This window comes from Molossus molossus, unplaced genomic scaffold (genome assembly GCF_014108415.1).
Source record: "Molossus molossus isolate mMolMol1 unplaced genomic scaffold, mMolMol1.p scaffold_m16_p_17, whole genome shotgun sequence".
Lineage (NCBI taxonomy): Eukaryota > Metazoa > Chordata > Mammalia > Chiroptera > Molossidae > Molossus > Molossus molossus.
Window position 1 is genome coordinate 4,165,542 of NW_023425352.1, and position 22,747 is coordinate 4,188,288.

General features: G+C 53.3%; 1 protein-coding gene across 1 annotated transcript in view; it reads right to left on the reverse strand.

Annotated features, from left to right (window-relative positions):
* The window catches only part of CUNH10orf90 (chromosome unknown C10orf90 homolog), a 166,961-nt gene that overhangs the window by 16,015 nt on the left and 128,199 nt on the right, over nucleotides 1–22,747 (reverse strand). The window contains exons 5-6 of the mRNA XM_036265908.1: nucleotides 3,146–3,330; nucleotides 491–668 (exon numbers count right to left, since the gene is read on the reverse strand). Of these exons, the coding sequence (XP_036121801.1) occupies nucleotides 491–668; nucleotides 3,146–3,330 (363 nt within the window). The remainder of the gene's footprint in view (nucleotides 1–490; nucleotides 669–3,145; nucleotides 3,331–22,747) is intronic.

Below are 22,747 nucleotides of genomic sequence, written 5' to 3' on the forward strand. Positions count from 1 at the left end.
GCGAGAGACAGAGAGCCGCCCTCACGGGGTCAGCACCACACTGGCCTCTCTGCCCGGAGAGCTGGCCCTCCGTTCTCGGAGCTCAGAGCAAGAAAGGGTTTCAAGATGACGGATGTTGATGCAGACAAGCTGGGGTCAGCCCCGCACCCTGAGATCTATTTTGCAATCTAGAAAGGGCAGAGGGGGTCTCTGGCAAATATCTGTCAGGAGCCAAGAATTTGAGCTTCCTCTGCTGGCTGCTATGGCCATGTGGCTTCTTCCCCAGCTCTCGCAGTAAACTGTCCCCAGTTCCTTCCGCTGAACTTAGCGCCTACGTAGAATCTCGGAACGGCCTGGCCTGGGGCCAGCTGTGGGATGCCCAAGTGGAGGGACTCGGAGCAAACACGGGCCCCGTGCACATCGGGGGCAGCACTGCGGTCAGCCCCTAGGTGCAGGTTCCCGCCCGAGGGAGCCCCCGTCTCCCCTGCCCGCCCCCAGCCCGGGAGCTCACCACTGAGCGGATGGGGAACAGTGAACTGCTTCTTGTTGGCGCGAACAGGCACGGGGCCCTGCTTCGGCGCCGGGCTCTCCCCGCGCTGGGCTCGCCTCTGCTGCACCATGAGCTCCAGCTTCCTCAGCCGTTCTTGCGAGCGAGAGATGAACTGGGGCCTCCTGACCTCCAGAGCTTCCTGAATGGGGCCGAGAAAGAAGTTTATTTTTAAGAGAAGGAACCTAGAAAGGCGCATCCGTCTGATTAGGTCAAGAAGCTGGTCGAACGTACAACAGAGACCAGAATGTCACCGTTTCTCTGCACTGGCTCCTGAAGACAGCCACAGGCCCGTGGGTGACAGGTCCGGGCAGCCGGTCCTCGCCAGCACCCGGGGCCCCGCAGCATGGTGTCCCCCAACATCACGGGCATGAGAGCAAAGGCAAGCGCGACCATTCCTTCTATTTTTTTATCCTCACCCGAGGACATTTTTGCACGTATCTTCAGACAGAGCAGGAGGGAGAGAGGAGGGAAGAGAGAGAGAGAAACATCGATGTGAAAGGGACACATCGAGTGGCTGCCACCCACACGACCCCAAACAGGGCCGGGGACACACTGCAACCAAGGTACGTGCCCTTAGCGGGAACTGAACCCGGGTCTCTGGTCCGTGGGCTGATGCTCCAGCCGCTGAGCCAAACCGGCCAGGGCCACCATTCCTTCTTCCACCCTGTCCCCACCTGTCAGTTCATTTCCAGCAGCCCCGAACCGGAATGCCCTCGATGTCGCACTGCAGAGACCTGAGTGGGGACAGAGGGACGCATCATGACCCGCTCGCCTCTGCCGGGGGCTGGGACGGCGTAAAACACGTGCCTTCTCCGGAGAAAGCGACCGTGCCCACAGAGGCAACGTCTCCGCTCAGGGAGGAAGAGTCTGCAAACTACCTCTGCCTACGCACAACGGTTCTGCAGTGCCACAGAGACAGCTGGGGTCCCTACGTTCCTCCTCGGCCCGTCTGTCCCGGAAGCGGCGCGCTGAGCCACCCCACAGGGCCCCTGGGAGAGCGAGCCCCGCTGGGCCGGGCGTCCTGTGGCACCGCCGTCTCTGGACCCCCACTCCCACACCGGAAGGCAGCCCTGGTTAGCCGTACCTCACAGCTGTGGACACTGAGGCTCACTGGGGTTGGTGACCCTCAGCGGTGGGGTCCCAGGCCTTCCCCACACTGCCTTTCTTTGTCTCGACGGGCTCTGCACCTCCAGGTACCACCCAGGCCCATCCATCGGCTCAAGTCCCGGCTCTCCCAGGAAGCTCTAGGGGTCTCCCCGTTCAGCCTGAGCATCCTGGTACTTCACAGACCACCCCGCGCAGGGGTGGTGCCCACACGTCTACCTCCACGCCGGGCCACGAGCTCCTGGTGGCACGGGCCGGGTCTCATGAGCGCTGCACGTCGTAGGTGCTCTGCAAAGGCCTCCTGGAGGCACGAACCCACTCCTCCCCTGGCCTCTGGGGGCCCAGAGTTCCCGGGGGGGGAGGCAGCTGCAGCTCCCTCTGCGTCATGGACGAGGCCCTGGCAGCTGGTGCCAGATCGAGGGACCAGGCACAAGTCCCTGGGCCCTGGCGGGATGGACCTTGGGAATGGCCTATGGGCCCAGGGGTGGCTGCTGCCTCAGCCGCCTGTCCTGAGGCTGGAGGCTCAGGCTGTTCTGGGGCCCATACGGCTCTTCCTAGGGCCCACCCAGGCCCCAGGGGCACAGGGGCGCTACAGCCACCTGCACACCCGCAGGGCGGCACACAGCACCGCAGTGCCTTCTAGAAGGGGCGGCTGGCAACCCACGGTCGGCAGGGTCTTCTGTGAGGTCGTGTGCCTTTCTAATCGCTACACCTCTGTGTTTCTGAACTTGAAAAGGCAAACCTTTGGTTTCTACAACCCAGGAGAGATGCCAAATGAAAGTTCCATATCCTTGCCCTGGCCGGTTTGGCTCAGCGGTTAGAGCGTCCACCTGCGGTCCGGAGAGACCCGGGTTCGGTTCCCGCTAAGGGCATGTACCTCGGTTGCAGTGTGTCCCCGGCCCTGGTTGGTCGTGTGGGTGGCAGCCACTCGATGTGTCCCTTTCACGTCGATGTTTCCCTCTCTCTCTCTTCCTCTCTCTCCCTCCCACTCTGTCTGTACAAAAAATGGAAAAATGTCCTCGAATGAGGATTTAAAAAAAAAAAAAAAGTTCCATATCCTTGAACTCATGGCTGCATGACTTTGGGCAACTTCCTTAATCTTTCAAAGGCTCAGTGTCCTTATCTGAAGACGGGGTTATAGGGGCCCCTGCCCCAAAGGGGTGCCCTGAAGAGGGAAGGTGCTGATGCCTATGAGGTGAGCTGCCCAGTGTCTGGGCACCGTGACTTTTCAACAAAGGCTGTCACTGCTCATTGTCACCATGGAGATGGTGTGACCCCCATTCTTGCTCAGTGGAGTAGGTATCATCATCTCCACAACTCACCCGGTGAAACAGAGGCCCGGAGAGGTTAGGGCACCTGCCCGGAGTCACGCAGTCACAATGCGGGGGAGTCAGGTCTCCAGCCTCAGAAGCAGAGGCGGGGCTGTGTGCCCACGGACTCCCCGGGAAAGGTCTCCCTTCATGGATTCCCGGCATGGGCAGGAATCCAGACTAGGCAAGCAGAAGGCCTCACCTGCAAGGTCAAGGAGGAGCCGGCCGGCACTTGCTGGCACTCGGAGCGGTCTTCCTGCAGGTCGGGGGTCTCCGGGCCCTCGGAGGGCGCAGGCTGGGGCGCGGCTGGCTCGGGCCCAGGTGTGGCGGAGGCCGCGTCCTTGCATCCCTGTATCTGGACCACCAAGTCGCAGCACGTGTAATCCCCTGGGAGAGAAGATTCGGGTTCCGTTCAGACAGCACCCATGATACCTGCCTGGCTCAACACCATCCGTTTTGCAAATGGAAACACCAGCGGGTTATTAATGGGTCCATTAGGCCGCCAATATCATGGCTCATCACAGACCCCCAGCGCCCTGGTCACAGAGAGGAATGTCTGTGGGTGGCCAGATTGCACAACTAGCTTATTACGCGCCCCAGAGATATTCCCTTGGTTTCTGATGTTCAGGTACCTTTGCTCACGTTGAAAAGAAACTTTTCCATTTCATGCTTTTTATTAAGTGTGTCCTGTATGATTATTACCATGTGGTCGTTTGGGGACAGGGTGTGAATTCATCTTACGTTTTCTGCATTAATGATGTAAGACAGGGCTGGCGTTCAATGATCCATCCCACCCCTCATTTTGCTGGAGACCACCAACAGCTTGGCACCGGTAACTGGGACCCCCTGACTCAGTGCCGGCCTCGGTCTGGTCCTGGGGCCACGACACTCCTCTGTGGAAAGGTCAGGGTTGAGTTGAGTTGACCCAGCAGCGCTCCAGGCAGGGTGACCTCTGGGTGTGCAAGGTGCATTAACACTGTGCTCACTGACCAACTGCTGCCCCAGGAGCACAGTGTCCTTGCAGTGTGTCCGAGGCCACTCCTCCTGTCTGGGGCCCCTGCCCTCCCCCACCCACACCCCGACAGCCTCACCAAACCCCCCAGGTCGGAAACTCAACAGCGACTCTCCTGTCTTCACCCGCCTCCTCCTACCTCCACTCGCTGCTTTGGTTCCTCCACCCCGTGACCTCCGACCTCCAGGCTGAGCCCCAGCCCCTCAGGCCGCCGCCCTCGCCTGGGTCCTGCAGGGGACACATGTCACTCCTCCGCACACCCAGGAGGTCTGAACCCACCAGCCGGGGACTGCCCAGAGGGCTGGACCATGTCATGCTGACCCCGCATCTGTCCACAGTGCCATCCCAGTGCCTAGAAGGAGCTCATTCTGTTGGGAGTGGAGAGGCGGCCATGTGGAGGCTTACCTGGCCGCAGGTGCATCTCCACGGTTCCGTGAACATCTTACCTGAGCCCCCGCTTGACCTCCACCTTCTACCCCTGGACCCCTCTGGTCTGGACCAGCTGTCCCGGCTCTACTCAAACCCATGAATTTTCACTTTTACCTACAGGCCCTACAGGCCAGCCCCACTATCCATGGCTTGGTCATGGCAGATGGCCCACCTCCAACTATCACTTATTTATTTGTTTGTTTGTTTGTTTGTTTGTTTATTTATTTATTTTGGTACGTGCCCCTAGTGGGAACCGAACCCGGGACTCTCTAGTCCACAGGCTGACGCTCCAACCGCTGAGCCAAACTGGCCAGGGCTCACTTATTTATTTTTATAAAGATTTTTAAATTGATTTTTAAAAAGAGAGGAGAGAGAGAAACATCGATGTGACAGAGAAACATTGATCAGCGGCCTCCTGCACGCCCCTGACCAGAGATGGAGCCTGCAACCCGGGCATGCGCCCTGACCGGGAATCGAACCGGTGACCTTCCGGTGCACTGGACAACAGCCAATCCACTGAGCCACACAGGCCAGGCCTCCAACTATCACTTTTGATTCTGTACCAACAAAACACTACTTAGAGGTTCTCAAAGTATTTGATTTCCCCGCGGCTCCCCTGCCCCGTCCCTGCTTCAGGCCCAACCACTACCCCAGATACCCATCCCCAAACCCCCTCCAGCTAGAGTTAGTCACCCCTCCCTCACACCGTCTCCATTTCCTCTTTGAGCCTTTATTCCAGCTCGCCCTGTACACGGAGAAGCCACAGTCTGCCTGCTCCTCCCCACCACCCACACCATCGCCAGATCTGGCAACCCCGGGGCGCGCCGGACACGCCCGTCTCTCGTGTTCACGGCAAAGCGTTGCCCACTGCATCTCCAGAGTCTCCAGCACCGCGGCCCCTCTCCCCAGGGACGGGTCGCACCGTCTGCCTGGGCCCAGCCCTGCTTTCTCCCGTGGCCCCCACAGGGTGCAGGAGACCATGGCCTGCAGAGCAAACCTAATGACTTCAGACTCACACTGGGCCCCTGCCCCGCTCTCCTGCACTCTGACCCCGGGCCCAAATCGGCCAAGCTCCTTCCATCGCGCTCTGTTTGTAGGCGCCTGTCCGGCGGCTTGCCGTGTCCTTCACCCTCGGGTCTGGTGTCTAAGCCTTTGATCGGCTTCTGAGTCCCGGCTCAAAACCACTTCCTCGAGAAAGATCTCTCTGTCCAGACGGAGCCTCCTTGGAGATCTGGGGTCGTTCCAGCTTCCGGGACACAGGTATGACCTCAATATCTCGCCTGGCGGGCAGGGGGCACCTAGCACAGTGCCCGGCACACAGTAGGTGTCTAATAAATGCTCCTTTAATGTACTAATGCATGGAGAACTGGGGATTAACTTGGGTTCCGAGTGAAATTATTCTTATCAATTACCATCAACATTTTAACTTTTACAGCCCAAACGCTTTCATCTGACATTTCTCTTTCTGCCCTTGTCCACACAGCTCTTTGGGAAATCTTTAGAGGGACAGAAAAGATTGTGCCCACTGGCAGGCCGGCACCGTGGGCAGCCTTGTGCACAGGCGCCCTCGGGTCAGCCCCTGCACATCGCGGCCGTTCTGGCTGTGACTGGGAGCGGCCTTCTCGGCCTCGGGGACACGGGCCTTGCACACAGCCGGCGGGACCCCTGCCCGGGGCGGCCTCCTCCACGCCGGGAGGCAGAGCGGCCACCATGGGAAGCTGCCGTCCTGCCGCCCTCTGCTGCCTCGGCTGGAGAAGGGGCAGCGTCGAGGTGAGCCGGTGTGAAGCGGGCAGACATGGCACCGTCTTCCCCGTGAGTGTCAGGAGGGGTCAGTGCAGCCTCACCTCGCGCCTCACCTCCGGGAAGCGGCTATCTGAGTGCCACCCTCCTCCTTGGAGATGGGCCTGGACCTGTAGGGCCGGGGGAGCCAGGGAAAGGGCAGCCGGGTCCCAGGAGGCTGAGCTCAGGAGACCGCGAGCCCGGGAAGGCGCAGACGGCAGCCGCGGCTGGGGGAGGGGACCTCTCACCAGCTGCGGCGCCACTGTGGACAGACAGACTCTCACGTGCCTCTCGCTGCTTCTCGCCGCTTCCAGAAAATACTTGTGTTTCTTCTAAAAATAAAATGAGAGTTGTGCTCAAAACATCTGACACATGCACGTCTGATGCCCTGACTTCTGCTCGCTGTGCTCTCCCGGAGCGGGGCAGCTGGGCTGCAGAATTGCCTGGGGAACTGAAGCCACACAGCTCTCAGCACAGGACCACGGTTCCTGCCACAGGACTGCCACTTCTGCCATGGGACTGCCACTCCTGCCACGAGACCACGGCTCCTGCCACAGGACCACCACTCCTGCCACGGGGCCACGGCTCCTGCCACAGGATCACTACTCCTGCCATGGGGCCACGGCTCCTGCCACAGGATCCCCACACCTGCCATGGGGCCACGGCTCTTGCCACAGGACCACCACTCCTGCCATGGGACTGCCACAGGACCACTGCTCCTGCCATGAGACCATGGATCCTGCCATGGGGCCATGGCTCCTGCCACGGGATTTCCACTCCTGCCATGAGACCACGGCTCCTGCCACAGGATCACCACTCCTGCCACGGGGCCACGGCTCCTGCCACAGGATCACCACACCTGCCATGGGGCCACCGCTCCTGCCACGAGACCATGCATCCTGCCACAGGACTGCTACTCCTGCCACGGGACCATGGATCCTGTCACAGGATCCTCATCCTGCCATCGGAACACCACTCTTGCCACAAGACCATGGCTCCTGCCACAGAATTTCTACTCCTGCCATGAGACCACCACTCCTGCCACAGGACCACTACTCCTGCCATGGACCATGGATCCTGCCACAGGACCTTGGCTCCTGCCACAGACCGCGGCTCCTGCCACGGGGCCACCACTCCTGCCAGGACTCCCCTGGTACTCTCCCCAAAGGGGCCCCTCATACACGCTGCCCTCAGGCAAAGGCTCCACGGGACTGTGCTCACTGGTGCCCTTAGGCACTCCAATGACCTTGATGATAGGCTGTGGAGTCAAGCACATGACTGGGGCCAGGTATCTAGGTTCAAGTCCTTCCTCCACCATTATCAGCTGTCCAGCCTGATCCAGAAAATCACGTTACTACTATACAGAGACAATAATATTACATATGTATTTATTTATTTTCATTATTAGGATAGTATGTATTTTTCTATATTTCCCTATGTATGTAATAAGCAAGATATTCATACACTTTATGTCATTATATTTTATAGAATACCGTTTGCACTATTATAATAAATGTCAAAATCGAGGTAATAATATAATAAAATAATGACCAGCATTAATACCCTTCTCGCCCGGACTGCCTTTTTCTAGCAATAATCCGGGCAGAGATACATTTCCCCTTCATCACAAGAAGGAAGGAATCTGCCTGGGGCCACGGATGCGTCAGGTGAGGACGAGACCAGGCGCTGGGAGAGCCCACCTCCGCCCACTCGGTGCTCATCAGGGTGAGACAGGACCAGGCGCTGGGAGAGCCCACCTCCGCCCACTCGGTGCCCATCAGGGTGAGACAGGACCAGGTGCTGGGAGAGCCCACCTCCGCCCACTCGGTGCCCATCAGGGTGAGACAGGACCAGGCGCTGGGAGAGCCCACCCCCGCCCACTCGGTGCCCATCAGGGTGAGACAGGACCAGGTGCTGGGAGAGCCCACCTCCGCCCCCTCGGTGCCCATCAGGGTGAGGACGGGACCAGGCACTGGGAGAGCCCACCTCCGCCCACTCGGTGCCCATCAGGGTGAGACAGGACCAGGCGCTGGGAGAGCCCACCTCCGCCCCCTCGGTGCCCATCAGGGTGAGACGGGACCAGGCACTGGGAGAGCCCACCCCCGCCCACTCGGTGCCCATCAGGGTGAGACGGGACCAGGCGCTGGGAGAGCCCACCTCCGCCACTTGGTGCCCATCAGGGTGAGACAGGACCAGGCACTGGGAGAGCCCACCTCCGCCCCACTCGGTGCCCATCAGGGTGAGGACGGGACCAGGCGCTGGGAGAGTCCACCTCCGCCCCACTCGGTGCCCATCAGGGTGAGGACGGGACCAGGCGCTGGGAGAGTCCACCTCCGCCCCACTCGGTGCCCATCAGCCTGAGACAGGACCAGGCGCTGGGAGAGCCCACCTCCACCCCCTCGGTACCTGACGGCAGCCAGACACAGCTCATCCCACGCAGAGCAGAGCCCCAGAGCCCACCCGAGGCGCTAGCAAACCCGCTCCAACCCTGCCTGAGGCACAGGACCAGATTCGGGCTTGGGTAACCGCTGAGGGCTCTGTGCTCGGGGCTTTGTGGGGCTGGGGCCCCGGAGGAGACAGGCGGGCCCCGCACAGGACACCCCCACTTCCTGCCTCGAGGCAGCCCTGATCCTCCCTCCAAGCCCAGACAAATCCTCCTTTCCAGAACAAGGTCTGGAAACCCCATTCTGGGAAGACAAATACCTCCCGGGGTCCCCTGTCAGGAAAGGAGGTGATTCCAAGGCTGCAGATTCCCAAGGGAAGGCTCGCTCTCCTTCCCGGCCCAGGGCTGGAGCGCTCCCTCGCCCGCGGGCATCGCTGCTCGGGGTCCTCTGAGCCTTCTTTCTGCGACCTCAGCCGGTCAGCCCGAGCTCAGCCGGAAACGGGAGGCCCGTGGGCATCTTCTGCCCAGGAGGCTGCTCTCTGTGAAGAACTATTTTTGAAAATTAGAATTGGGGGGACTCCCCTGGGCCCCGGAAGAGAAGTCAACATGGAGAGAATGCGACCCTGATGCTGGCTGCTTATCTCTGCTTCCTCCCCCAGGACCACGGGCTCAGACAGCTCGCGCCCTCTCCTCCCACCCCCACCCCCCCGCCCCAGACGACCACCATTTCCCAGTGACATAGAGGTGGGGTCCCCGCAAACGCTCCTCCCGTCACCCCGGTGCTTGTGGACCTCCTGAGTTCTCGAGGTGTTGTCGCGGAGAGTAAGTCATGCGAAACTAAAACATGTCTGGTTTATGAGCTTGCCGAGAGACCACTTAGCGGGAGAAAGAAATGGAAATGTGTTTGGCTGTTCCTGAAACGCGGTAGCGAGCATTTGTGTCTAGTGCGCAGCGATTCCCTTCCGCCCGGAGAGGGGAGGGCTTTCCCTGTGAAAATACACTTATCGCTGTCTCCTTGAAAACAATCGTTTTGGCCCTGGCCGGTTTGGTTCAGCGGTTAGAGCGTCGGCCTGCGGTCCGGAGAGACCGGGTTCGGTTCCCGCTAAGGGCACGTACCTCGGTTGCAGTTTGTCCCCGGCCCTGGTTGGTCGTGCGGGTGGCAGCCTCTCGATGTGTCCCTTTCACGTCGATGTTTCTCTCTCTCTCTCTCTCTCCCACTCTATCTGACCAAAAAAATGGAAAAAAAAAAAATGTCCTTGGGTGAGGACAAGAAAAAAAAAGAAAAGAATCATTTTGGAGCAATGCAGAGAAGGCAAAAATCACTAAAAATGACAAGCCATTCCTGAGCCTGTCTCACATACAAGCCTGGGGACAGGACAGAGGCCCCGGTGTCGGCCTAGGGAGGAAGTGACTTCCTTGTGACACTCGGACGTGTTCGGTGAGTGCAGCTGACATTGTTTTCCGTAGCCCACGCCACGGCCCTGGGTGGCACAGGACGCTGTGGGGTGCACTTCCCCACCCCCACTCTCCCTCCCTTTTTGGGCCAGACGATCCAACTTAGTCCTCACTTCAAAACAGGAGGAGAAACGGACAGTTGGTTGGTTTCCGGTGGCTTCTCCCCCTGACCTGCACCAACCTCACTTCCCTGAAGCTTCTCGTGGAGGCTGTGTCTCAGGGTCTCACGCCCTCGGCTTCCCCCCACTTCCCCCCATGCTTTGAGCCACCTTTGTCCTCACCTTGATGCCTTTCAGAGAAATTTCCTGGGTCAAACTGGAGAGGAAACACAGTGCCCCGTCCCTCTGAACCTTTCTGCTAACCCTCCCCACCCTGACGCTGCCGGACACGCCAGTCAGATCCAGCTGGGTACTCACTGGGGCGGGGCAGGGCTGGGGGGCATATGCGGTGGGTTCATGCCAAACCTCCACTCCACCCCAAACAGTCTGCCAAGGTCAACACATGCAAACCTTCAGAAGGTCTCAGAAACGCCCTGTCGCAGTGGGACATGCTCTGGGGTCACATGGGTATGCCCTGGGGCTGGGGAGGGGAACGCAGCGAGAACAAGGCAGGGTTCCCCGCCGGCCTGCAGAGCCCACCCTGCCCAGATCGGGAGGGCTTCAGGGCGAGCCCCCGTGAGGACACGGCTGAGGACACGCGTGGCAGCCAGGCCGCCCCGTGGCCATGGGCCTGCTGCGATGTAGACGCTGGGGGGAGGGCTCTTTTCCTGCAGGAAGATGCCTTTCTCCTATTAACGCTAATGAGAGTCACGTGGCTACACCGACGGCCTTTCATTTTCCAGATTTTCTAAAAATAAAATGTGGTGAAGGGAAACACATGTATTGTTTCTGCTGGAGATTGGAAAACACAAACAAGGAGGAAACAAGAACAATTCACTGCCCAAGAGACCCGGTTCCCTCTCGATGCCAAGCACGGCGAGTCTGGATGTCGGCGGACAGGGCTGCGTCCCGCGTGTTCTGCGGGCACAGGTAAGCGATGCCGCCCTTACCCCTGAGCGGCACACCCCTCCTGTCCAACGACCGGGGTCCTGGAAGGTTTTGTTAGCGAGTTAACTAGGGCAGAGTCCTGAATGAAGGTTCGGAACAAGCGCGACGATCCAGAAAACTGTGCTGTAAGAAGATGACAGCCCTGGCTGGTTGGCTCCGCGGTCAGAGCGTCAGCCTGCGGACCCACGAGTCGCAGGTTCAGTTCCGGGCAAGGGCATGAACCTCGGTTGCGATTCATCCCTGACCCTGGTTGGGATCGTGCGGAAGGCAGCCACTGGATGTGTCCCTCTCACGTCAGTGTTCCTCTCTCTATTCCTCTCATAAAAAAAAAAAAAAAGATGACTAAAAAGGAGCTTTTTAGAAATGTCCCCATGACTTTCACGATACATTTGTAACGATGTATGGCAGGAATTGGAAACACGCCTCTTGGGTAGAAGAAAATCACACTTAAACACACACACATCCTTTGTTTGCAGAAAAGGGGGTGATTACATGTTAGTACAATTCCGCACCCTGACGGCACCGTGGGCTGAGCTCCCATGGGGAAACAGCAGCACGAGAAGCCCCCCTCCCCCCACGAAGGTCGTCTTCTCTAAAGTGGCCCATTTTCTCAGTCTTCCTTCCGCATGAACGTCCCTAACTTCCCACCTCAGCTCATCTCCCCGCCCCCGTCCCACCACTTGAACGTGAAGGCATCTGTGAAGCTGCCACACCTCACGGTGTGTCTGATGCTGGGGAACCTGCAGATTCCCCCAGTCCCTGCCCAGAGGTGAGGGCTTCCCCGGGGAGCCACGCGTCCGAGGCCCCTCACTGTCCCCTGCATTTGAAAACGATTGAGTGGGGTTTGAGTTAACACCCATCCTGTCCCTTCATTCAGTGACTTATTTACCTCCAAATCTAGGCGGTACCTCTATTCCTTCCTTCCCTCCTTCCTTCCTTCCCTCCTTCCTTCCCTCCCTCCTTCCTTCCCTCCCTCCTTCCTTTCCTCCTTCCTTCCTTCCCTCCTTCCTTCCCTCCTTCCTTCCTTCCCTCCTTCCTTCCCTCCCTCCTTCCTTCCCTTCCTCCTTCCTTTCCTCCCTCCCTCCCTCCCTTCCTCCTTCCCTCCCTCCTTCCTTCCTTCCCTCCTTCCTTTCCTTCCTTCCTTCCTTCCTTCCTTTGTTCCCTCCCTCCCTCCTTCCTTTCCTCCCTCCCTCCCTCCCTTCCTCCTTCCCTCCCTCCTTCCTTCCCTTCCTCCTTCCTTTCCTCCCTCCCTCCCTCCCTCCCTTCCTCCCTTCCTTCCCTCCTTCCTTCCTTCCTTCCTTCCTTCCTTCCTTTGTTCCCTCCCTCCCTCCTTCCTTCCCTCCCTCCCTCCCTCCCTCCCTCCTTCCTTCCTTCCTTCCTTCCCTCCCTCCCTCCCTCCCTGGGCAGCAACCAACAGCCCCGTTAACTCCACCTGAGACCTGGGTTCGACGCTTCACCCTGTCCCCCTACCACTCACCTGGGTGACCCCTGCTCTGTTCCTGTCTCGCTTCCACCTGAGGTCTGGGTACAACGTAAGTCAGATCACGACCACGCTCTGCGTCAGCCCCGTGGCTTGCGTCCCACCTGCAGCTCTCCCCACGCGAACGGGCTTTGGCCCCCGTGGCCCCTGCCCTGCTCCCTTTCCTCTCGGGCCCCCCGGCCTTGGTCTTGACCTTGGAATGTGCCGGCTCGTCCTCTATCACATCGACACTCTCGATCAGGTTCCTTCTGGCCCAAGTGCCCTCCTCTCCACCCTGACGAGGTGGGCTCCCCCTTGTCATCCAGCTCTTGGCTGGAACGTCACTTACTCAGAGACGTCTTTCCTGACCACTCCGTCTAAAGAAGCCAACACGTAGCCAACTCCATCGCATCCGCTGGTTCCGACACTGCAAAAGCTCCTGTGCCCGCTTAAAATTTCTCCTGTTGACGCTCCTTCCTGTTGTCCCTCTGTCCACTCAGTAGCGAGCCCCATGCGCAGGGAGGGACCTTGCTTTGCCGACACCTGGCTCTCAGTGTATACTCGCCGGTCACTCTCTCACCATCGTGTGAGGTGGCTCTGTCTTCCTTTGGGGCACTGGCCCAGGAAGAGCCTGGCACAGTCCTGTGGACGCAAGTGCTTCCCTGCCAGGTGGCCATGGATGAGGAAGACCTTCAGCATCCCCGCCCAGAGGTACCACGCGGGGAGTTTGGACAGTTGCGTAGGGGTAAACATGAATTCAATAATTCATAGGTTGCTTCTGGGCACCTTCTAGGGTCAATGTCCTGTTCTGAACCGGGATGTGACCTGAGCACAGAGACGATGGCCCCCGGCCCTGAGGAGGGGCGAGCTGCAGACTCTGTGCCGGACGATGACGCCTAAACCTGGGACAGTTCCATCCTCACTCCCAGGAGAGCAAAAAACACTCCTGCAGGAGCCTGGCGCTGTGATTCATAGTCAAGGAAAACTCGTTTTGAGGCTCAGCCTAATCCCTGGGTGGCAGAGCCCTTTCTGGACTCTCCTGGGCCTGGGCTGGATCTTCCCCTCTGCCCAGAGGGTGCTGGAAGCCTTCTTGGCCTCACCTGGGCACCATGTTGGCAGGTGCTGCAAATCCACTGGGCTGACCGGGACCAGGGGAGGGGGAGAATGTGCTGCTGTCACCAGGCTCGACGGGACAGGCCTTCAGGGAAACTTCCATGGACAGATCTATTATAGCCCCTCGACGGGACGGGCCTTCAGGGAAACTTCCATGGACAGATCTATTATAGCCCCTCGACAGGACGGGCCTTCAGGGAAACTTCCATGGACAGATCTATTATAGCCCCTCGATGGGACGGGCCTTCAGGGAAACTTCCATGGACAGATCTATTATAGCCCCTTCACTGTGGACCTCCGTTCCAGCCCTTTTCTACTCCAAAACCTTCTATAAACTGAGTGGGAAACCGACCAGTTCCAACGTCACGTTCTCCCTCTGCGCACTGTCTTAGCAGAAGCCCAGATGGGTAGAAAATTAGACATAAGCCAGGTGGCCAGAGGAGCGGAGACAGAGAAGAAAGGAGATCAATTACACTTCGACTGAAATCATTCGCTTCCTAGAGAACCAGTAGCTGTCGCTCCGGCTTTCTTCTGGATTTGAAATTACACATTTTCCAGCTCTGACACGACCACCAGTCTCGCCACGTGAGGGCAATTTTCAGGAAGGAAGCAGGAGATGAGCTTCGCAGACCTCGCAGACCAGACAGCAGAGCCTGGTGTGTCACTGGGGAAAACAACACGATCAGACTGCGTCTGAGACGCGAGGCGGCTGTGCGGATTTCCGTGCAGGGACCGAAAACAAGCCCCGTCTGAAAGGGGAGTTTCTCTGCTGGAAAGGGAGTTCAGGAACCAGTCCGGTGCGGGCGACCCTTCATTTGAACACCCCTGCACCTGTGACGTGAAGGACTCTTGCCGAAGGACATGGAACCACGTGCAACGTTGACAAAGTCACTGCGTTGCGAGACGACCGTCTGGAAGATTTTGTTGGCTGAAGCAGCGCGATACAAGACAGTTACGGTATGGGGTGTATATCCCAGCAAAGCTGTTATGAAATCAATCTTTGAAAAAGCAAGACCGTTCATCATGTCGATAGGCATGTGGCCAGCAGGTTGGGAAGAGGCGGGGGCACCTGGGAGTCACATGGCATCAAACCAAGACTCTTTTCCGCTTGGCAAGTGCGGCCCCAGTGGGACGCGGGGGTGTGCCCTCCGCGGTCTGGTCACTTGTCTCCGGACTCAGGGTCTCACTTCTTTCCGTTGAGGAACTCATAAAACTCGGCTGCGGAGACGCCAGCATTTGCGCCGTCAGTTTCACGACGCAATCAACGATCCGCATCCAATTACATCAGGCTAAACCCCCGCCAGTCCTTCCGCTACCACCAGGACTTCGCTACCAGGACTCAGCGCCCCTGTGTGGGTGTGGATGTGCTCAGCAGAAGAGCAGGACGCTCATTGGCCAGCAGGGGGCTGAGCCGCAGAAGGCTGGGGACATTCTGGTCCATCAAGGTTGTTGAAACAGACGAGCGTCGGGTGTGTGGTTTGACATCATCCATGTACCTTGACAGGGACACAGGACACAGGAGCACTTCGGAGGAAGACTTCCACATTAGCGCCATGAACACAGCTTTCATACCAACGGGGTGCAGGGACTGTCCCTTCATGCGTGCAGCTCTGGAGAGCGTCACAGCGGCCCGAGTGCAGCCCGAAGCCCTGGGCGCTGACCTCTTCCATGACCATATCCTGTTTGCAACCTTCAACGCCCCCCGGGGTGCAAGGACACGTTCCAGGTGTCATTCTCCAAGACTCCCTGTCTTTCGGTATCTGCCCTGGGCAGCGTCCGCCCCTGAGGAGTCCTCCTCCATCCCGCTGCTGCCACGTTGTCCCTGACGCGGCTTCTCTCCCTGGAAACCAGCCGCTGCTCTGCAGGCTCGGCACAGGCTCAGAGTCGTCCACGGGGCTGTTGGCTGCGACCCGCTTTGGGTCTCGCTCTCTCGCTCTCCCGTGGGTGTTCTGGGACAGATGCCCAGTGTCGCTGACAGCATGGAGCAGTTCCTCTGGACCCCGTGTTCAGTGGGAGTTTGAAACGTGTTATTTTTGCACCCAGGTCAGTTTCCTCTCCATCCATGGCTACCGGGTGTCGTCGCGACAATTCCAAGTCTCTCACAGCAAAGGAGCCAGAGTGCAACAGTGGAAAGGCAGGAGGCAGGGTTCCCATGACTGCAGGGTCTCTGCACACGGCCCGGGTGGGGCAGGCAACCATCGCGCCCCAGCGACACAAACAAGCAGGTAGGTGAACGGCGGCGGGAAAACGCGTCACAGGCAGAGCTGAAGGGGAGACAGCAGAGAGGTTCCCAAAGAGGGAACTTGACATGGCCAGTAACAAGCAATCCCGCCTTGCTGAAATTTGAAATTAAACGAGAGTGAGATACTATCTCTCACCTATCAAACTAGCAAAGCATAAAAATACATGCACTCGCGTCCGAGAGACTCGCGGGACTAACCCCCTGCAACGCCGAAGCAGAGTCTGCTGCGGACTCTGTAAAGCAACTGCTCATCCGGAATCGAAAGCCTTAAACATGTTCAAATCACTCACCAGCAGTTCTCCCTGCGGACCAGAGCGTCAGAACGCAAGCACGCATGTGGCCAACGATGGGCACGCAAAGACATACCCGAAATATTATTTATAGTGGAGAAAAACTGGAAAGCAAGCTGACTGCCCGACATTAATGGTTTAAAATGTATGTCACCAGAGGGTCTGAACGTTAGCTATTTCATACGTCGGTGGAGAGTTTTTGGAACATGGGAAATAGGTCTTGTAGAAACTGTCATAATGTTAGAAAACAGCCTAATAATGTTAGGGAGAACTACTTAAAGAATAGATACCATTTAAGTCTAATTATGTAAATGAGAAGGCACACGAATATACATGTATAGGAAAACTAGTATGATAGTGATAACCATTCAGTTAGTCTACCAATTTAATTTTTTGTAACCCATACATCCTAACATTATTTATTTATTTATTTTTTTATCCTCACCCGAGGACATTTTCCCATTTTTTGTTCAGGTAGAGTGGGAGGGAGAGAGAGGAACAGAGAGAGAGAGAGAAACATCGATGTGAAAGGAACACATCGAGTGGCTGCCACCCACACAACCGACCAGGGCTGGGGACAAACTGCAACTGAGGTACGCGCCCTTAGCGGGAACCGAACCCGGGTCTCTCAGGACCGCAGGCCGACGCTCCAACCGCTGAGCCAAACCGGCCAGGGCCTAACATTATTTTTTTAATGGATGGCCAACTTAACAAAGTTTTCCCCCCCAAAATAAATGAATGAGATCCTTTTTTTCTACAGTATTGTGGACTAGCTACCCCAAACTCAATGTTGCAAAGCAACTAAAGACTTTGGAAAGAAACATAAACACGTATTTTCACATGTATGGCCCAGCTTGCGAGGAAGTCAGGACCCTCTCCAGCGCTCCGGACGGAAGAACACAAATCCACCTGCCCCAAAGCCACGGCTGGGTCTGCTTATCTATGGCTTGGATTTAGGGCCCAACAGAGACCTGGAGACAAAACCTGGAGAACGTGGGGCTCAGCTGGGAAAGCTCCACCCAGAATTCCAGCTCACATCACAGCTGGTCCACTTTCAGGACCGGGGCCGACACGCACACAGCATGCTTAGTGTGAACCACCCAAAGCTCGAAATGTAACATGATGTGAGCCCCCCTGGGACGAGCATGGAACTCCCTGGAAGGACTTGGGGAATGGCCACAGATAATGTTCCGATGAACATGAGCTCAGAATCATGGTAACCACATATACGAACCAGTAATCACACATACAAGAGACAAACCCCAAAAGTCTGCTGACAAGTCAAACTGCAGAATCAGACTTACAAATACCTCGGGTATTAGAAATGTCCAATACGGGATAGAAAAAAATCAATGTTTGAAGGAACAAAAGAGTTAATTAAAAGTATAAGTGAAGAACAAGAGATGATATAACTGACCAGAGCAATCCCAAAAGAAACTAAAACGCACTCCCAGAAGTAAACAGAAATATGTTAATTAAAATTGAAAACGCAGTTGGAGCATTGGCCTGCAGACCAAAGAGTCTCGGGTTCGATTCAGGTCAAGGGCACGTGCCTCAGTTGCGGTTGTCCCTGACTCTGGTTGGGGTCATGCGGGAGGCATCCAGTGGATTTATCTCTCTCACTTCGATGTTTCTCTCTCTCTCTCTCTCTGTCTCTCCCCTCCTTCCATCCTTCCCTCCTTCCCTCCCCCTCTATCTGAAAATCAATGGAAAGTATCCTCCGGTGAGTATTTAAAAACAAAAGTAACATTCGAGTTATAAGAGTCACAAACAAACGATAGAACAAAAACACATAATAGTAGTATTGTATGTGGGGAGGGTGTCGGAAGTTAAAGTGTTGTAAGATTCTGTATTGTTTGAAAGATGATTTTAAAATGTTGATTAACTTTCTGACTTTATTAAGTTCACATGTTACAATTTCTAGCCGATCCCCAAAGTAACAGCAACAAAGAGTATAGCTTCCAACTAGCAGAGAAAAAAATAGAACGAGAGAAAAATTAATTCAACACAAGGCTATTAATAACATAAAAAGAAAGGGTAGGACAAACAGAAAGCCTAAATAACTTGCTATAAATAAATCAACATACATCAATAAAAATAAGTGTAAATGTTCTAAATTTTCTAGTTAAAAGGAACAATCTAACAAACCTCAGAGGGAAGGGGGGAGGGAGAGGGGGAAGAGATAAACCAAAGAATTCTATGCATATATGCACAACCAATGAACACAGACAACAGTGTGGTGACGGGGCGGGGGGGGGGGGAGGTGGGGCGGGGCGTAGTGGAGAGGTGGGGGTCAATAGGGGAAAAAAGGAGGGAAATTTTTAATTTATCTTTCAACAATAAAGATTAATTTTTAAAAAGAATAATTAATATAATTTTGTAAAGAAAGAGTAGTGATTGTAATCTTGTCTTTTCAGATATTAAAGCTTATTATGAAGATACAATGGAAACAAAGTGATATTGGTGGCATATACACAGAACATATTTGAACTACATGGAAATAAAAAAAATACATATTAAAAATGGAAGGAACTTTATATCTTAAAATAACTGTGTGAAAACATTTTATATAAGCATTTAAATTAAGCTTTTCTCTTAGGCTAAACAATTAAAAAGAGGAAGGCAAATTGAGGACAAAGTAAATAGACACACAGAAATAATGAGGCTAAACGCAGAAATCAATGTAATAGAAAACCAACAAACAATAAAGAAAAGTCAATGGAATTAATCCTAGATCCTTGGGGGGAAAAAATCAGTAAAATGGATAAACCTCTAGCTAGACTGGTAAGGTAAAAAGAGAAGATGCAAATAAGCTATATCAAAAATAAATGAGGGGACATTGCTGCAGATCCTAGGGTAATAATAATGTATTATAAACAACTATATTGCAATGATTTCAACATCTTTAATGAAATAAAAAATTTCTTGAAAGACACACATTACCAGATCCAAGAAGTATTAGAAACCCTGATCAGTCATATCACAAAGACATTGAAATCAAAAAAGAAAATGACATAACAATATTCCTTAAGAACATAATGAAAAAAATTAAGTTCCCCAAATATTAGCAAATGGATTTGCAAATATATTTATTTTTTAAGGTATAATGCATCATAACTAACTAGAGAGTTTAACCCAGAAATATATAGTTCATTTACATATGAAAATCAATGTAATTCCCCATGTTTACGAAATAAAGGAGGAAAATCCGATTATTATCCCAATTGGTACATAAAAAGTACGTTGGTATTCAACATCCATGCATAATAAAAACTTTAATCAAATTAGGAATAGAAACAATGAATAACCTGAATAAAAAATGGGCAAAGGATTTGAGTAGACATTTCTCCACAAGAAGGCAGACAGATGGCCCATGAGCACCTGCAAAGATACTCAACATCACTAGCAGATCACTAAGAAAATGTACATCAAAACCAAAATAAGATACCACTTCACATGCATTAAGATGGTTATTACTGAAAAATCAGAAAATAACAAGTGTGAACAAGGATGTAGAGAAATTGGAAAGTTGGTGCATTGCTAGTGGGAATGTAAAATGGTGCAGTTGCTATGCAAAATGGAATGGTGGGTTCTCAGAAAAATCACACATAGAACTACCATATGTTCCAGTTTTCCACTTCCGGGTACATAACCTAAGAATTAAAAGTAGAGCCTCAGACAAATAGGTGTACACCTATGTTCGTAGCAGCGTGATTCACACTAGCCGAGAAGTAGAAGCAACCCAAGTGTCCACAGACAGATGAATGGATATACAAAATGTGGTCTATGCACACAGTAGACTATGTTCGTAGCAGCATGATTCACACTAGCCGAGAAGTAGAAGCAACCCAAGTGTCCACAGACAGATGAATGGATACACAAAATGTGGTCTATGCACACAGTAGAATATGATTCAGCATTAACAAGGAAGGCAATTCTGACACAGGCTACAACATGGATGAACCTGGAGGACATGGTGCTAAGTGAAAGAAGCCAGCACCAAAAAGACAAATATTGTATGACTGCATGTATATGAGGTCTCTAGAGTATTCCAGTTCAGAGAGACAGGGATTAGATTGAGGGGGCATTTAAAAATAAAATAATCAAAATCTGAAAAGGTTATGGCAGCCAGTCTCTCACTGCCTGACTCCTGCTGTAATGAGCTATGTCTAATGCCAACAGTTTACATTAGCAGTGTCTAAAATATTCTCCATCTTTCAAATTCATAGACAGTAACAAAGTAGCTTCTGTCAGTTACATAATATTCAAGAGGCATGAAATTTTCTAGAACAAAACAAGGGCATAAATCAGGGAAATCTTTGTAGAAACACCAATTTGATACATGACTGGCATTTTTACCAGTAGAGAAATATTATCTCATCAATAGTCGGTGGACAACTGGTAAACCATTTAGGAAAAATAGATCCCGGGACCTTACACCCTCTCAGGAAATCTATCCAGGGGGATGAGGGATATAAAGAAAATAGGTAAAGAGGAATGCAAGCCAGGGAAGGCAATTCTAAGCCTATAAGTGAAAACAAAGGGAAAAGGATTAAGAAGATAAGAATAACATCTGAATGTCAAAAATTACCATAGACAGACATTATGATTACATGCAATGTGTTGTCCTAGATGAGATCTTAGAACAGAAAAGGGACTTCCGTGGGAAAACTAGTGAAATCTGAATAAAGTCTGTAGTTTAGTTAACAGCATGGTACTAAAGATTGATTTCTTAGTCTAGATTAGTAATTTCCACTGTGGGTGATTTTGCTCCCCCAGAAACATTGGGTATAAGGATTATTTTTAGGTGAAGGCAATTGAGAAGAAGCAGATACAAAGAAAGCTCTCTTCCCTCCCTCATTTGCCTAAAAGCAGGGCATATATTTATAGGTGTCCCTCCTCTCTCCTCTATAAGAAAGGTCAGAAGTTAATCAGCAGAGACCAGCTTAGACCCTATCAGCCTGGAGATGGCACCAGAAGAATCAATATAACAATGTTTATCGGCTTTTATCTACCATTAGTTTCCTTTCATATGTTTATCCTCTTACTCCGCCAACCTTGGACGCCTAAACCTGCTTTCCTTTGTCCTGACATTTCTCCACAAAATTAGTCTTTGTTGAAAATGCTACATAAGCCAGAGCTCTAAGCCACCACTTTGAGTTACTCATTTCCTCCTGGGTAGCTCCATGACATATGAGGAATACATGTTAGTAAATATATTTGTTTTTCTCTTGTTTTTTTTTTTTTTTTTTAATCCTCACCTGAGGACATTTTTCTATTTTTTGTTCAGGTACAGTGGGAGGGAGAGAGAGGAACAGAGAGAGAGAGAGAGAAACATCGATATGAAAGGGACACATTGAGTGGCTGCCACCCGCACGACCGACCAGGGCCGGGGACAAACTGCAACCGAGGTACATGCCCTTAGCGGGAACCAAACCCGGGTCTCTCCGGACCGCAGGCCGACACTCTAACCGCTGAGCCAAACCGGCCAGGGCTTGTTTTTCTCTTGTTAATTATGTATTTTCTTATAGGAGCCTCAGAGAGAACTTAGGTGGAAGGAACCTTATTTTCCATCCCACACATCCTCAGGAACAGGGCTCTTAACCAGGGAGGCACAGACTCAGATTCCAGCATAGGATCCAGCACAGGCATTTTGAAGATGCATCCCTGATGTGTCTGATGCCCTCCCCTGCTTATGAACACCTTTCCACACTCTCCGATAAGAGCCCCTAAACCACCTGAGATTCCAAGGATGCCACATATGTGATACTTGACCCACAGTAATGTCTTCATGTGGCTAAGACCTAACATGGAAAATGCATGACCTTGTGGTAGCAATGTGAAAAAAGATTTCTGCATTTAACTACAAACTACTTGTACAACATAGTTTAAGATGAGTTTACAGGCTGGTCTTACCATCTTCATTCATCTTTTATTCTCCAACTTTAGTTGGTAACACTGAAAATAAAATCACACATTTTAGAAGGATCTAAGCTTCGGCTTTAAGATAATTTGGAAAATAGCAAAAAGACATCACGCCAAAGGAATTAAACACATCTCTTGTTTCTCATATACATTTTTTCCTTTTCTCCAGGGCCATCTATATCTGAAATGCTTTTTCCTTACAGAATTCACCATGCTATTATCAATTCCTCTTTTTAAAATCAGGTCTAAATTGATTTCCTGCAGACAGCTCCGATGGAACTGAAGACTAATGATAATCACAATATGCTGAGTCCCCACTACTCAGTACAATGCTGGGTGCTCCTCATAAATGACCTCAGAGAGATCACAGGGCTGGCAATTGGCAGAGTCTCAGTTGACACTGAGGTGGGTCCCCTCCCCAAACCCAGGGTGCTTCTGCTAGATCACCCTGGTTATCACTGTTCCCAGTCATGGGGTGTTCTGCACTTTCCAGTTTACGAATCCGGCCATTGTCCCATCAGCCTGCTACAGGCCTCGAGTCCATTTCTCTTACTCTACGTGGCAAACCTGAGCGAGTGGCCCACTAGGATGACTCTTTCCTAAACAACTGTGGGGTACAGTCCATTTACGCAGTGGAGGGAGCTGTTCAGAAAGAAGGAAAAGCCCGTCTC